Source organism: Sus scrofa, chromosome 16, assembly GCF_000003025.6.
Source record: "Sus scrofa isolate TJ Tabasco breed Duroc chromosome 16, Sscrofa11.1, whole genome shotgun sequence".
Classification (NCBI taxonomy): Eukaryota; Metazoa; Chordata; class Mammalia; order Artiodactyla; family Suidae; genus Sus; species Sus scrofa.
The window spans coordinates 55,615,903-55,632,894 of NC_010458.4; the positions used below are offsets into that span (position 1 = coordinate 55,615,903).

The 16,992-nt window shown below is 48.9% G+C and overlaps 1 protein-coding gene and 1 long non-coding RNA gene across 11 annotated transcripts in view; one reads left to right on the top strand and one right to left on the bottom strand.

Annotated features, from left to right (window-relative positions):
* Positions 1,796–16,992, top strand: part of LOC110257231 — a 60,882-nt gene continuing 45,685 nt past the window's right edge. For 8 of the 10 annotated variants that reach the window (XR_002339559.1, XR_002339557.1, XR_002339554.1 and 5 more), the window contains exons 1-2: positions 1,796–3,472; positions 4,383–4,553. This is a non-coding gene — a long non-coding RNA (uncharacterized LOC110257231). The other 2 variants (XR_002339561.1, XR_002339560.1) reach the window with 2 other exon arrangements.
* The window catches only part of TENM2 (teneurin transmembrane protein 2), a 3,459,878-nt gene continuing 3,451,256 nt past the window's right edge, over positions 8,371–16,992 (bottom strand). Inside the window, 3 exon segments of the mRNA XM_021076712.1 lie at positions 8,371–10,048; positions 10,051–10,561; positions 12,153–12,283. Of these exon segments, the coding sequence (XP_020932371.1) occupies positions 9,801–10,048; positions 10,051–10,561; positions 12,153–12,283 (890 nt within the window). The 3' untranslated portion in view covers positions 8,371–9,800.

Consider the following 16,992-nt stretch of genomic DNA (forward strand, 5'->3'; position numbering starts at 1 on the left):
CGGCCTATGCCAGAGCCACAGCAACGTGGGGTCCGAGCTGTCTGCGACCTACACCACAGCTCTCGGTAACGCTGGATCCTTAACCCACTGAGCAAGGCCAGGAATCGAACCCGCAACCTCATGGTTCCTAGTCGGATTCGTTAACCACTGAGCCACGACGGGAACTCCTCTCTGATGTTTCTCTTCCTTTCTTTTTTTTTTTTTTTTTTTTTTTTTTTGGATGGGGGTCATTTTTGGCCACCCCGCAGCATAGGGAGCTCCTGGGCCAGGGATCAGATCAGAGCCACAGTCCTGACCTAAGCGGCAGCTCTGACAAGGCCAGATCCCCAACCCACTGTGCCGGGCCGGCGATTGAACTGGCATCCCAGCGGCTCCCAAGACACCTCTGATCCTGTTGCACCGCAGAGGGAACTCTCTCTGTTGTTTCCGTGGGTGCTGCAAGGATGTAGGCTTAGGGCCACTGGCCCTCATCATTCCTACACGGGGAGAAAGCCTATTTGGGAATAAGGCCACTTCTCAAGGGGAGCAGAACTGGAGGCAGAGCAAAAACATGCTTTGAGCCATGTCTGAAGTCTGTCATGCCTTTGGACTTTCCAGTTTCTGCTTCGCATGGGGGTTACTATCAAAAGCGTCCTGAGCAATAGAGTGAAGCTGCCGGGGGGGTGGGGTGGGGGGGGCAGAGTTAGTCTGGGTTCCTCTTCTCCTCTCCTCTCCCCTCCAGCTTCCTACGTGATAGATTTTCACGCCATTGACGTATAGCCCATGGGGCAGAATACAATCCACAGGTATTTGTCTGAGATAACGCTAAGATAAGGGGTTGACTAAGGAGGGGCCTGGCAATGGAAATGATGAGATAGACTGAGAAGAGGAGGGGAATGACCCTCCACTAGGAAGGGGCTGTGGTATTGCGTGACTTCCCTAAGCCTCGGTTTCTCATCTGCTCCTGATCATCTTGTCTCACTGAGTGGGTGTGAAATGCAAATACCATCAGTCACTTTGGGTGGAAGAGGGAGCTCCTGTTGTGGCTCAGCAGTAATGAACCCCACTAGTATTCATGAGGACTAGGGTTGGATCCCTGGCCCCACGCAGTGGGTTAAGGATCCAGCATTGGGAGTTCCCGTCGTGGCGCAGTGGTTAACGAATTCGATGAGGAACCATGAGGTTGCGGGTTCCGTCCCTGCCCTTGCTCAGCAGGTTAACGATCTGGCGTTGCTGTGAGCTGTGGTGTAGGTTGCAGACGCGGCTCGCATCCCAAGTTGCTGTGGCTGTGGCGTAGGCAGGCGACTACAGCTCCGATTGGACCCCTAGCCTGGGAACCTCCATGTGCTGCCGGAGTGGCCCAAGAAATGGCAAAAAAAAAAAAGACCAAAAAAAAAAAAAAGAGGATCCAGCATTGTCCGAGAGATGTGGTGTGGGCCGCAGACGTGGCTCAGATCCCTTGTTGCTGTGGCTCTGGCGAAGGCTGGCAGCTGCAGATCCAATTCGAATGCTAGCCTGGGAATTTCCATATGCTGCAGGTTTCAGGAAGAAAAAAAAGTTGGGGGTGAAAAGGTTTGATAACTTTCACAGCCACTGGAATTTTTTTTTTTTTTTTTTTTTTTTTGCGGGGGTGGGTGCTGCACCTGTGGCATATGGAAGTACCCAGGCTAGGGGTTGAATCGGAGCTGCAGCTGCCAGCCTGCCATGAGGGATCTGAGCCTCGTCTGTGACCTACATCACAGCTCATGGTAATGGCCGGATACTTAATCCACTGAGGGAGGCCAGGGATCGAACCCACTTCTTCATGGCTACTAGTTGGGTTCGTTACTGAGCCACAATGGGAACTCCTGGAATTGGGTTTTGGGGGCCAAGGGGACCAGGGAGGAGAGCCACTGGAAAGGACAGAGGCACAATTGTTCAGGGGAAAAGATGGGCGGGGGCGCGGAGAATGTTTTGTGAAAGTGGCCACCCTCATGGAAGCCTTAAAGGTGGGTGGGGTGGGGCAAGAGGAGACTGGTCTGTCCTGCTCAGGCCTGGGGACCCTGGAACCCTGGTGAGGGCTTTGGAGCTGGCCAGGTGCCCAGGGGCCACCTCCCACCTCCATTACCCTCAGAACGGAGAAGCCAAGAAAGGGAACCCAGCAAGGTACTCCCGTTTCAGTCTCTGGCAGGACGGTCCTGCGTAGAATGTTCCTATGGGGTAAAGGCGTTATTACTTCTCTCCTCCTGGCCCAGGGCTTGATGGCTGAGCAAACGCCTATGCTTTATAAGACTGATGTGCTACCCTTTTTTTTTTTTTTCCCACTTTTGGCCGCCCCTGTGGCATATAGAGCTCCTGGGCCAGGGATCAGACCTCAACCACATTCAAGACCTAAGACTTAGCTGTGGCAATGCTAGATCCTTAACCCACTGTGCCGGGCTGGGGATAGAACCCACGTCCCAGTGCTGCCAAGATGCTGCCAATCCCATTGCACCACAGTGGGAGCTCCATACCTGCTGCTTTATGTAGTTGATGTGGGGGGAGAATGGAGCGGGTGGTCAAGCCCTTTGCTCCTTGAAAGGTCGAGCTTCTGGACTGGGACCAGGTCCAGCTAATCCTGGGATGGGCGCCTCCTCCTCCCTGCTCAGTCCTCCAGGCTGAAAACAACAGCCACCCCCAGGCACTGGACTGGGTGCTTGTTACAGCAACCCTGTGAGATGGGATCATGATAAACATATCACAGGGGAGGAAACTGAGGCTTCAGAGGTTAGGTGAAGAGTCCAGACTTAGCTAGAAAGGGGAGCAGTTGGACTTTAAATGGTAAGATACTGTTAAGGGAAAAAAGGTAGAACATTTTTGGGTTTACGGTCTTTGGAGTTTAAAAAAAAAAAAAGAAAAAATTTCAAATCCAATTTTGGACTTGCCAAGCACTTTGCATGTATTATTTCTGTTTGTCTTTTCAAACAATGCTATAAAGTATTCTGATTCCTATTTTATGAAGGGGGAAAAAAGGGGGCTCAGGAAGGGGAAGGTTTACGTGGAAATCTACCCAGGTAGCACATCATGGAGCTGGGCTCAGAATCCAGTCTGGCTATTCCCAGGGAGGATTTTTGGAATCTTGCTTCCTAGAATCGACTCTCCCCTGGGCCAGGGATTCTGTCTTTAGCTGCCTCATATTTTCATTAAACCCGCCTCGGGTGCCCAGGCCCAACTCAGAAAGATTTTGTGGGAAAGGCTGCCACCTTGTGGCCAAAGAGCAAGCCCACCATTTAGCAGCTGGCTATGACCTGGAAAGGCAGGGCTTTGGGAACAGGTGAAGTTGGTCTCCGAAGAGAGACTTCCGCTGGTGCAGACTTGCTTCTGGAAGGCTTCTCCACAGTCAGAGGGCCAGCTCCGGCATCGCAGGGGTGGGGACTTCAGGTTCCCCAGCTGCTAAGGGTGGAAAGTGGACCTTGGCTGTGGGCACAGTGGACCGCAACTTTTCTGCAAAGTCCCGTTCGGGGAATTCTGGAAGGTGAGCTGAGCTAAGACGTCTCCTTCAGCCCTTCTCCTGAGGTTTTGGTCCTTTTACCAGTGTGGGGGTGGGGAGAGGGGCTGTTCGCGTAAACCGACACTTCCTCTGCAGAGACGAACCCCCACTCCCGGAGGTTCTGGGGCTGTATCCTCCCTGTGTTCTACCCTGTGTGGACACTGTCCTCAACCCTGCGGGAGTTACAGAACCTCGTCCTCACTCCTAAACCTGCTCCTGCGGGAGCTCTCCCTCTGTCCTCTTCCAGGCTGCTCCATGTGGCTGTCACCATCTCCCAGGCTCTGTTCTTCTGCTCCTCTGCTCTCTCCACTTTGTTCATCAAAGGAGTGCCTAGTCATATTTCTCCCCAGGTACACCCGCGGGGTGCAGGAGGACGCCCACCTTCTTAGCCTCGTTTTCCTTCCATACTGACATCGAAATCTCAGGCCATGTGCCTCTTGTTAGGCTCCAATCAGTGCTTCTCAGCTCGGGCTGCACATTCAAATCACCTGGGGGTGGGGCTTTGCAACCTCCCTCTGCCAGGCCACGCCCCCTCGAGATCCTGATGTAATTGGCCTGGGCCCTGGAGGTCCTGCGTGCGTCCAGAAAACTCCGCAGGTGCGCAGCCTTGCTCCAGCTTTTCTGAGCACCTCCCCCTGCCCCATCTTGCTTGCGGATTTCTGCTCACCTCCTTCCAGGCAGCCCTCTCGCCTTCTCTCCCCTTGTTCTCGTCCCTGTGAGAAGACGCTCTCAGACTGGTGGACAGAACTGGTGGTCCTCTGCCCCGCCTTGACAGTTTTGTGCATCACTTCTGCGCGGGTGCGGAGCCCGCCGTGCTCTCCTACGGATCACCTGATGGTTCTCTTGTTTTCGACTGAGGTTTTGGACCATGCTTTATTTCTCCGTGTGTTCCCAGCTTCGGAAGTTGTCCGGGACAACGCTGTGTTTGGTCACTGGGACTGCTGATGGAGGACTCAACGGCTTTCTTAGATAGCCAGGCTTCACGTTGCTGAGATTTCTGACCTTCAGAAGGATGTCACCCTTTCCGAAGATCCCTTGAGGCCGAGAGCAGCGCTCTCCCACCAAGGTACCTGTTCCTGGGCCGGGAGAGGGGAGGGGCCGCGCGGAGCGGGATTTGAGGGAAGGTCGTTCCCATCCTCCCCCACCGATCGCATGGTTCATGCTTTAAGTTGTACGCTTAGAAAATGGGGCCTTGGAGCACAGATTGGAAAATAACAAAACTGGGAGTTCCCATTGTGGCTCCGGTAAGGAAGCTGACTAGTATCCATGAGGACGGGAGTTCGATCCCTGGCCTTGCTCAGTGGGTTAAGGATCCGGCGTTGCAGTGTGCTGTGGTGTAGATTGCAGATGCGGCTCGGATCTCAGTTGCTATGGCTCTGGCGTAGGCCGGTGGCTGCAGCTCCGATTGGACCCCTAGCCTGGGACGGTCCATATGCTGTGGGTGCAGCCCTAAAAAAACTAAAAAAAAATAAATAAATAGAACCAGGAATTTCCCCTGTGGCATAGTGAGATTGGTGGGGTCTCTGCAGCGGCAGGGACAAGGGTTGGTCCTGGCTGGGCACAGTGGGTTAAGGAACTGGCATCGCCATAGCTGTGGTGTAGGTTGCAACTCCAGCTTGGATTCGACCCCTGGCCTGGGAACTTGCATATGCCGCGGGGTGGCCAAAAAAGGAAAAAACCCAAAAAACAGACCCACATTGGGTGGGGATTTGTCATGCGTTGGTGATAACATGTAATATCTTTAATTGTCCTAGCAGCCCTCTTGTTAGCAGTTTTTTACGGGTGAGGAAACTGAGGCTCATAGGTGATGGGGTATGTGGCTGGGACTCCACAGTATCCTGGCTTCTCTTCCTAGACTTACAGCAGGCTACATATTCGAGTCTCTCTTGCAGGAGGTGGGTTCATGGACCCCTCCCTCCTCCCCAGGGAATGTGAGTGGACGTGATTGTATTAACTGCGGCGTGGCCCTTTAAAAATAAAATAGTTACACGTGTGATCTTGGCGCTCCTTATCCATCAACCAGTTGAAGGGAGAGGGCTTCCAAGATGCTGAGGACCTAGAAGAAGGCAGAGTTACAAGATGCGAGGAGCCTGGGGCCCTGTGCTGGAGCAGAGCTGTTCCCTTGCTGACTGCTGTGTGAGTGACGAGTCAGCTCGTTCCGTGTTAACTTAGGTTGGGTTTCTCTCTTAAACCGGCGAATGCCATTTACCCTAATTATACATGGAAACTTCGCAAGTCCTGTTTGGTGAGCAGCTGAGTTAGGATTGTTCTTGTCAAGCTGTCGCCAGGGTGCACAATCTCATCCCCTAAAAGGCCTTTCCAGAATCGTCTATCATTGTGCGACTCTTTACGGAAGAGGTCAAACATTTCATCCTGGTCATTCTAGCACCGGCTCGAGGAAAGGCAAGAGAGGACTGTTTGTTTGTGTGTTTTAACCCAAGACGGTCTCCGTCTCCCATAGTTTGAGGCAGGTGTGGGTGTGATGGAGGGCTGGGCTGGCCTGAGTGTCACAGGCTACTCATGGATCATTCAAAGAAGGTTGGTATAAAGAGAGTTTCACATTCAAGGGAAATGCTGGTGACACGTGATTCCCCGTGTACTCCGCCGCCCCTTTGGGCCTCCCTGCCACCGGATAGGCTGAGTCAGCAAAAGCTCTGGGCTGGGCAAGCATCTCTCTGCCTTCTTGCCTGAGAGCCACTTTCTGCCTGGGTTGGTTGGTGGCACTGGCTGCACCTACCCCAGGGGGACATAGGACACAATAGTTGGTTCCCATTTGGCTCCCACCAGATCAGGATTCCAGCTGGCCTCATGACCAGGGGGACATTGATCTGTGAGCACATATCCAAGGGGCCCTGACCCCATCGAGTCAAACAAGGCTGCTGAACCAAAGCACCTGGGAGCTGTGTCTGCTTTCTGCCCTCCTGAAGGGGTATGGCCCCAACCTCCTCCAGAAAACAGGGGTGTTCACACAGGCTTCTGAGAAGGATGTTCTTTGGAGTATTTAGGTTCTCCTGTTTGCTTGCTCTGCTACTGGGGCCCTCCAGGTCCAATACTGGGTGTACAGAAGGCTAGCCTGGCCTCTCTCCCTGCCTCCCTCCCCCTGGAAGGCCAGTCTGGTCAGGCTGGAGGACTGGAGGCAGCAGTGATTCAGAGCACTTGCACGGTCCTGGGGTGATGTGCCACCCAGACCTTGCGGGAGGTTTTGAAATTGACCACAGCCCAGCTTGAATCATTCTACCACTTCCCGGCTGGGTGACAAGTGGCCTCAGTTTCTCCACCTGCAAAGTGAATGATACCAGGAGCTTGTTCTTGAAATCCATCCCTGAGATACACTTCCATTTCTTTTTTGGCCACCAGCCTCATCAACTCACACAGTTGACCACATCAGCTCCCTACCTGTTCGCTGCATGGTATCCAGAGCACTTGTTAAGAAATTAAAACGGATTCCCTCTCGTTTCTAATTTAAAAAAAATCCAGTCTTTATGGAGTTCCCTTGTGGTTCAGCAGGTTAAGGATCTGGCATTGTCACTGCTGTGGTGCATGTTCAATTCCTGGCCCTGGGAACTTCTGCATGCCATGGGTGCAGCCAAAAAAAAAAAAAAAAAATCCAGTCTTTAATCAGCTCGTTTTCTGAAACTCGCCAACTCTTCTGTTTTCCAGCATATGTGACCACAGTGCCTTTGCATATACTGTTTCCTGGTCTGGGTTGCATTTCATTCTCTTCACCTGGTTAACTCCTCCTTAATTTTCAGAGCTCAGTGAACTTCTTTTACCTTCTCAGTCTAGATCACATCCCCAACTCCGTGGTTCGATATTTTTGTGAGCCTTTCCTTGGCACTGAACACCCTGGTCTCACATATGCCTTAGTGTAACTATCTGTCTGTTGTCTGTCTGCATCCTTGACTGTATGTTTCATAAGACGAAGGCCCCTGTTTATGACTAGTTACCTCCTTTATCCCCACAACTTAGCCCAGGACCTGACACAGGGCAGTCTCTCAAAAGGATGCTGAATGAATGAAAGGCGAGGATTACATGAAAACATTGTGTGTCAAGCACTTCGCACCGTTCTTGGCATGTAGTGAGAGCATCCCTAAATACGAGATATCATTGGTCATATTTTTACTCTGTTAGAGTAGGTGGGGAAAAGTTTATCCAAATCATAAGTGCTCTTCTTACTGTGATTGTCCTGCGTGTGCAAGTTTTAAGGTGAAATGATCTAGTCTGGAAGAAAACAGACACACACATATGCATGCACACACACAGCCACACAAATGTGTGTGTCTCCTAGTGTGGCAACAGTGTTCACCTTCAGTTTTATGCCAGCCTCTTCTAGAACTGAAATGGAGTAGCTAGGAGAAGCCTGGCGATCCCAGGAGGGCTGGAGGGAGCCAGAAGACCCCAGGCCCACTCTCCCTCTGCTCCATGTGAAGTGGGGGCTGCAGATGTAGGCAGAGATGACGCTAGAATTTAGGGCACTTGGGGAACGGTCAATGCTTACAAGAGGTCCTTTGAAACGTCAAGATTCCATCTCACCTGAGCGTCTTGACAGCTCCCCTTTTGTCCAGGAAACTTTTTTTTTTTTTTCTTCTTTTTTTTCTTTTTTAGGGCTGCATGTGCATCATATGGAAAGTTCCATATTAGGGGTTGAATTGGAGCTACAGCTGCTAGCCTACACCACAGCTACAGCACTTTGGGATCCAAGCTGTGTCTGTGACCTACACCACAGCTCGCGGCCAGATCCTTAACCCCCTGAGTGAGGCCAGGGATCAAATCCGCCTCCACGCGGATAAGAGGCTTGTTAACTGCTGAGCGGCAACGGGAACTCCTCTCCAGGAAACTTTGACCTTGCCCTCACCTCAAAGCATTTCCACAGAAGATCAGTGTCCACAGGAGTTTTAGAGACTTTATTTATGTATAAACAATTTAAACACTTTGCCATAAATTATCTTTGCCTGTCCCTAGTCTTTGCTTAGCAGCAAATTAAAATTAATATAAAAACTCGATGAACAATTCATACATGTATATTACAAAAAAGTTCCTGTACCAAAGTTCTTATTAGACCTTTTTTTTTTCTTTGTTTTTGTTTTTTAACTTTTTTTTGTGTTTTTGTGGGTTTTTAAAATTTTTTCGTTTCTCTCCTCGTGGTGACTGTCATGTGATTGTCTCAGTTTCTGGACCAAACAAACACACTAATAGTTTTAAATCTCAAACAGTGATTGTGCCTTGAGGCTTATGTATGTACAGGGTGATCGGAAGTGGTGCCCGTTAGCAAAAGAGTGTCACGATGCCACACCTCTACTGCAACTGATACCCACGAACTACGGAATCTAAACAGACTACACCCTGTAACTGCGTATTACTGTCCACAATGGAATCTGCAAAGACAAAAGAGTATGAAATTTATCTGGAGTGAGTATAGCCACCATCAGAATTACATCTTACACTCTGCGCTCAAATAAATTAGCTCAGGCCGGACTAAGTGGGGACCTGAGGATTAAGTGCTGAACGGTCTTCTTTCGCTTGGATTTTCCATATTAATTTCCTTTTTTTTTTCCCCCTTGTGTTTTCATAGGTTTTTTTTTTTTTTTCCCTTTAAAAAGTATTTCCAGTGCTCACTCTTTCACTTTGATTCCCCCCTCCCCCGTCGCTACACACAAATCGCCCCCAAAGTCGTGGTTTAAATGCACCTGTATTGGTTTAAACGAAAACGTCTGTAGTATTGGTCCAACAAGCAGTCTGAGTGGTGGTGCTCAGCTGGTTCTGGGATGCTGGCCCTCTCGGATGTCTGTGCGTCGCTCACGTGTGAATGAGTGAGGTAATAGAACAGGAGCCTTCTCCTCTTCACGTCTCTGGTCTTTTTTTGTTTTGTTTTGTTTTTGTTTTTGTTTTTTTCAGGTCGGTGTGTTGGTTTTTTTGTTTTTTTTTTTTTTCTTCGTGTGTGTGTGTGTGTGTGTGTATGTGTGTGTTCTCTTGTTCCTTTTGGACACGTTGCGTCTCTTTCCGTCTCTTTGCTGTGTAGACCCCGAACAAGTGGGTCATATTGTAGGGGAACTTGGAACGTGGTTGTGTGTTGGTTCATTCGTTTGTCTGGTTTTCCTCAGGAATTTGCAGCCAGGCTTGAGTCTACTTCAGGAGGTGGGACTTCTGGCATGGACAGTAGCATTTGAACTCAAAAAATGTGAGCTTCTTGCCACTTGGTCTCCTAAAGCAGCCCGGCCGTAGTGCCCCTGTTAGGTCTTCATCTCCTTAGGAGAGGAGATAACAGTTACTCCCGCCGAGCCATCCAGACGAGGAATGGCAGCAGATGATGTTGTTACCTCTTTCCCATCTCATTCTGTCTTAAGAACTGGATGTTGCTGCTACTGTCTGCAAGCTCCGGGTACTGCTCCACGGGGAGCACGTAGTAGCCCTCGTAGCCTTGCACGCGCCCCGTGCTCAGGAGCTGCTGCTTCTCGCCCTCGGTCCACAGGCGGCTGCCCTCTCTGCCGTCCCTGGCTTTCTGCTGCTCCTTGGCCCAGGCGGTGCCCAGGGCCCTCTGCCTGGCCTGGTCCAGGACGCGGCCTTCTCTTCGTCCAGGCTGTCGGGGGTGAGGCCGTAGCGGATGCTGAGCAGCAGCGTGGAATACTGGAACTCGATGTTGGTGAACCTTCGAGTCCTGCCGTTGACCAGCAGCGTGGGCTGCGACACGGTCACGTTCACCCCGTTCTCCAGCACCTTGCGGCCAATGGTGGTGCCCAGCGTGAGCAGGTCACCGTCGGCGGAGCCGATCTTCACAAAGTAGTGGGTGTCCTTGCCCTCGATGCTATAGTGCATCTTGTCCAGGTAGTAGGCGTTTTTCAGCACAGACGCCACCTTGCGGCTGTCCTCGCTGGCGATGCTGGACACGCCGGTGGTCACTCGCCCCTCTTTGATGGCGAACATGATGCCTTTGCCGATGATGGGTGTCGTGGTGGCAAACCAGTGGCCTGCTTTCTCCCGGATGCTGGCGTGGAGCTTTTTAGAAATGACCTGCCCTTCAAGAGCCAGAAAGGCCTGGTTGTGCCTCTCGGTGGTCTGCTGGACACCGGTAATGAGCTGTGGGCATAAGAAAACAGAGGAAGCTGAGAAGGACGGCTGGGTAGCTCAGTGGCAAAGGGTCAGAGACAGGAGGGCTTGGATTCCTACAAGCATGAGTCTCGTGTCTGTTCTGATGGGAGCTAAACTGGTCCTACTATTCAGAACTAGGACAGGTGGGCTGGTTTCCAGGGCTTTCCTCCTGGGAACGGTGCCACGAACTCAAAGAAGGTGGTGCAGAGCTTGCCGGCATCTGCCCCCAGCCTACCGCTCGCTACATCTCTTCGTGATCGCAGAAGAGAGAGTCACTCTGCCCACTGATGGTTGGGCAGCTGCCTTACACACTTCAGGCCCAGGAATATCCTGATCAGCAGGGCAGGGTGTGTGTCTGAGCAGCTCTGAACCGCGCCACTGCGACGTATGTTTCTCTGAGGTCATTGCCTTAGTTAGATACTAACTTCTTTGGGTTAGGACTTTGTGACTCAAAGTGTGGCTAGCAGCAGAGGATTCGCTAGCACCCACCCTGTTAGAATAGCAGAATCTCAGGCCTCACTGTTGACCTCAAGGGTCAGACGCTGCATCTTAACCAAGACACCGGAGGTGGCTGGTGTGCCTGTTCCTGTCTGAGAAGCACCAGACTAAGAGAGGTCGGCTTCGTGGGCCGGAGGGAATTTCCCTGGGCATTTTGAGTCATTTGCTTTGGATCCCAGCCCTGAGTCTGCAGAGGGACGAAATCCCCATTATCCTCTTGGCCTTGAGTTCCCCACTCACAAATTACAACTCATCTCAATCGGTGGTTGGGGGACAGGCTGCAATAATGGAAGAGGCTGTGGCTGGGAGGGAACGGCACTTAGATAAATGAGCGAAATGATGGCTATTCATCCACTGAGTGGTCCCCAAGGGGCAGAACTGCGAGAAAGCCGTTCTCAATTACCCAGCAGCTCCTCCTCGTCTCTCTAGTTACACAGTCTGGACAATTATTCAGAGCAGCTGAGGCCCTGCAGACTGTTACCGTGCCAAGCACGGGTTCTGTAGCAGCGGATGCCCAGCCCTCCCATCCGATTGCGGCCGAAGCCTCAGCTGCACCCAAATTGAAACTGACCACCCCTTGGTCATCACTGAGGAAGACCCGAGCACAAATGATGTGCCAAAAAAGCTCAGTCTGTGTACATTTGGGCCATAAAACACTGAGGTTTTATGTGAGGCATAAAAATGTTCTTTAATGGGACAGAAACTGCAAACTACCATTTTATGACGTCCCATAAAAGCCAAAAGGGTTATGATCTTATAGGCAGTACAGATGGTAGGTTGTGGCTAGATTTCTCTGGGCTGCTGTTAATCAAGGAGTGACTCAGGGGTATATACCGAACAGATAATGATGCTACAATTAAGGTAATCATTGAGGCTGGGAAGAAATACGTGCTGTGTGGGACAGGTGACAGCAGCACTGCCATTCACGGGCTATCCTGCAAAACCACCAACTTCAGGCCCCTTTTATACCCAGCTTTGATGTTTTCCTCCGCTCCCGACGTGCCCTCGGCTCCCACGAGGTTCTGTTTGCCAGAGGGGACGATGACAGTCATTCGGGTTCCTGGCAGGAAGCTCCGCTTACCTGTCCACTCTCACTTGCTTGACTCTCTGACAGTTCATAGGGTGGAGGTACGAAATACATTTTGGCTCTTGGGAAGCCAGGAATTATGTTGCTAAGCTGAAATCCAAACATCACAAGCCAGCTTTTCACATCTAGGGTGGAAACAAAAATAAAGATTTCTGAAATCATGATGGACAGAAGGCCACAGAGGATCTTGGAGACAGAACAAGATAAAAGGGGAGGGTGGAGTCCAGCAGGAGAGGGAGGCAAGAGCCTGAGAAGGGCTCCTGGTCAGGACCCAGAGCTGCTTTAAATGGGTTCTAGGAAGTAGGTGTCATAACAGACGCGGTCAGTTGAGACCCCCATGTGGTGCCTTAGGATAGTGCTGGGGTAAGATGGATGTACTTTCAGATGCCCTTGCTGTGTGACTTTGGGCAAGTTCTTTTTTTTGTCTTTTTAGGGCCACACCTGTGGCATATGGAGGTTCCCAGGCCAAGGGTCCAATTGGAGCTGTAGCTGCCAGCCAACACCACAGCTACAGCAGTGTGGGATCTGAGCCTCATCTGAGACCTACACCACATCTCATGGCAATGCCGGATCCTTAACCCACTGAGTGAGGCCAGGGATCAAATTAGCATCCTCGTGGAAACTAGTCAGGTTGGCTAACCACTGAGCCCCCACGGGAACTCCTTTGTCTCTCTCTCTCTTTTTTTTTTTTTTTTCCGCGGGAGGGGTGTGCAAGTTCTTGCCCCTCTCTCAGCCTCAGTTTCTTCAGATGTGAACTGGGACCATGATTATAATCGCAATGGGTTGTTGTGAGGATTGAAGGAGAAAACCCGTGTAAAGGGCTTATTATAGTGTCTGGCCCATAGGTTGCTCAATAAATATGAGTTCCTTCATTGGCCTGTAATAGATGCTCCCATAAATACTTGCCAATTAGTGTGCTTAGAAGCCAGAGATACAGTGATCTGCTAGACATGGATGTGACAATTAACACCGTGAAGGACCTCTGGGTGGGGATTGCTGTGCTGAGGCTGGTTCATTAGGGACACGGGGTTCCTTGAGTGCAAGGAATGCACAGAATCTTCTGGCTCCCGAGACCCTTTTCCTAAGTGTCTCCTCATCAAAGAGAGGTCAGCAGAGAGCCCTGAGTGCTCAGAGTTAGACTGCCCCTCCCTGCTAGGGGTCAGGATTGAATCCGCTCCATTGTCATTCTCACCACCTCTGTTCCTGAATTCCTGCTTAGTGATTTCATTACACAAGCTGTTGATGCTTCCAGCATCCTAGCCTCTTAGTTTTTTTCATGATCTGTCTTTTCCCACTAACTCTCCTGCTCATCCTCTGGACCTTGCTACCATCAATAATTCTGATCTCCCTATTATCTCAGTTTCATGTAGATCACTCTCTACACCACAGCAGGAACTCCTCCACTTTACTCCCTTTTAAAAAAGTCTTTTTAGGGCCACACCCATGGCATATGGAAGTTCCCGGGCTAGGGGTCAAATCGGTGTCAAAGCCACTGGCCTACACCTCAGCAACATCAGATCCGGGCCGCATCTGCCACCTATGCTGCAGCTTGCAGCAATGCGGGATCCTTAACCCACTGAGTGAACCTGAGTCCCCATGGATACTAGTTGGGTTCCTTAACCACTGAGCCACAACAGGAACTCCAGAATCATTCCCGTGTATATGTTCTCAGTTCCTAGCCCCTTTCTCGGTTCATCACACTTGCCTGGTTGAAATCACAATTTTGGTTAAATCACCAAAGGCTCCGCCTAGTCCATGTTGGTCCCTGGGCAGCAGAAATGAACATAACCATGCTGGCTGGTGTGACTTGAAATTCCTGCCCATGCACCCCAATTGCACCTCCCTGCTGCCTGGCAGTCTGACTATATCCGCTTCCTGCATTCGGTCTTTCTTCCAACCTCCTGGGTGATTTTTCATCTCGTCTCTCTTAAAACCTCCCACAGCTGCTTCCCCTTCATCACTCTTGCAACTGGCTTTATTTCCTCTTCTCCTGAGAGAACTGATGCTTTTCCCTAAACTCTCATCATATTTGCCAGCCTACCAGCATCTGCACCCTTATTCCTGCCTTCTTCCTGTTCCTCTAGATGAGTTGTTGGAATCAACCCTCCACTTGTGCACCAGTTCACATTCACTTTGGTCCATCAGGGTCATTACTCTGGCAACTCTTTCTCTCCATCAATTTACTCCTCCTTCCAATGGATCAACCCCATCAGTGTACACACATACTATGACATGCCCAACCTAAAAAATTCCTCCCTAGAGTTCCCTGACAGCCTTCAGAGTTAAGGATCTGATGTCACTGCTGTGGCTCGTGTTCGATCCCTGGGCTGGGAACTCCTACATGCTGTGGATGAGGCCAAAAAACAAAATTCCTCTCTTATCTCTGCTTCTCAACTTAGCCACCACCTGGGTTTTACCCCCTTTACAAGAACTCCTCAAACTCAAAATAATTTTCTAGACTCACTGTTTCCCATTCTCCTTTGAATCAGGCTTTGCTCCCAAATGCTCATTAACACAACTCTTGTCAAGGTCATAAATGATCTCCTTGTTGCTGAGTCCTGTGTTGACTGTGGTAGTCTCATTGGACCTGTCGGAAGTGTCCGATTAGCAGAACGCTCCTGCATCTCTCCGTCTCGGTTTTCTGCATGATGCATTCTCTCGTTGTGTTTGTCCTACCTTCGTGGCCACTCCTTGTCCCTCTTTGGTTCCCCCTCACCTCCCTGATCTGAATGCTGGGATGTCCTAGGCTCAGTCTGTGAACGACTTCTCCAGTCTATCAACTCCTCCAAACAGGGCGATCCTCTCCAGACTCAAGGCCCTCAATGTCATGTACGTGCTGATGCCAACTCCAGAGTTGCTAACTCCACGCAGGACCCCTCCCTCACCTCCAAGCTGGTGTATCTAATTACACTTCAGTCTTCTCTCCAAAACCAAACTCCTCTTCTTCCTCTCCACACCTGTCCCACTATAGTCTTCTCCATCCCAGGTAACAGCAGCTCCATTCTTCCTGCTACCGTTCTTGGTCTCTTTTGTTCTCTCTCCACGTCTAATCCATCAGTGAATAAGTTTCATCATTTTAAACACTTTAAAACGCACAATTTAATAGCTTCCAGCACCTTCACAATGTTGTACAACCATCACTTCTATCAAATTCCAGATCGTGTTCCTCAGCCCCAAAGAAACCTCATACCTGTTAGCAGTCATGCTGCACTCATCTTTTTCTTCACTTCCTGACAACCACCACTGTTTTCTGTCTCTGGATTTGCCTATTCTGGACATTTCATACAAATGAAATCATACAATATGTGGCCTTTTGTGGCTGGCTTCTTTGATTTAGCATAATGTTTTCAAGGTTCATCCATGTTATAGCCTGTGTCAGTACTTCATTCATTTTTATGGCTGAATAATACTGTTTGGATATAACACATTCTGTTTATTCATCAGTTAATGGATATTTGAATTGGTTACACTTTTGAACAACTATTGTGGATAATGCTATTATGAACATTCATGTACAAATATGTTTTTTTAATTCATAAGATTTTATTATTATCTTAAGATAGCAGTAAAAGTTGTAGTTGATTTACAATGTAGTGTTAGTTTCAGGTGTATAGCAAAGTTTTTCAGATGTATATATTATATATACATACATACATAGATACATATATATAATATAATATATAAAATAGTCTTTTCAGATTATTTTCCCTTATAGGTTATTACAAGATGCTGAATACAGTTGTCTGTGCTATACAATAGGTCCTTGTTATTTATCTATTTTATATATAGTAGTGTGTATCTGTTAACCCCAGACTCCTAATTTATCCTTCCTTTCCTCTTTGGTAACCATAAGTTTGAATTTAACATTGGAGTCTATTTCTGTTTTGTAAATAAGTTCTATCATTTTTTTTTAGATTGTACATATATGTGATAGCATTATGATATCTTTCTCTGATCTCTCAGTATGATAATCTCTAGGTCTATTCATGTTGCTGCAAATGACATTTCATTCTTTTTATGGTTGTGTAATATCCCATTCTATATATGTACCATGTCTTTTTTAGTTTTTTAATTTTTAAGTTAAAAATTATTTATTATGGTTGATTTAGTGTTTTGTCAATTTCTGCTGTACAGCAAAGTGACATAGTTATACATACATTCATATATGTACACACACTCTTTTTTTTTTTTTTTACATTATCCTCCATCATGTTCCCATCAAAGTGGTTAGATATAGTTCCCTGTGCTATACAGCAGGATCTCATTGCTTTTCCACTCTAAATGCAATAGTTTGCATCTACTAACCCCAAACTCCCAGTCCATCCCACTCCCTCCCCCTTCCCCTCGGCAACCCAAGTCAGTTCTACACGTCCATAAGTTTGTTTCTTTGTAGCAGATAGGTTCATTTGTGCCATATATTAGATTCCAGATAAAAGTGATATCATTTGATATTTGTCTTTTTCTTTTTCACTTAGTATGAGAGTCTCTATTTCCATCCATGTTGCTGCAAATGGCATGATTTTTTTCTTTTTATGGCTGAGTAGTATTTCATTGTGTATATATACATCTTCTTAATCCATTCATCTGTCGATGGACATTTAGGTTGTTTCCATGTCTTGGCTATTGTGAATAGTGCGGCAGTGAACATACGGGTGCATGCATCTTTTTCTATGAAACTTTTGTCTGGATATATGCCCAGGCATGGGATTGCTGGGTCATATGATAGTTCTATATTTAGTTTTCTGAGGTACCTCCATACTGTTTTCCGTAGTGGTTGTACCAACTTAGATTTCCACCAACAGTGTAGGAGGGCTCTCCAGCAGATGTTATTTGT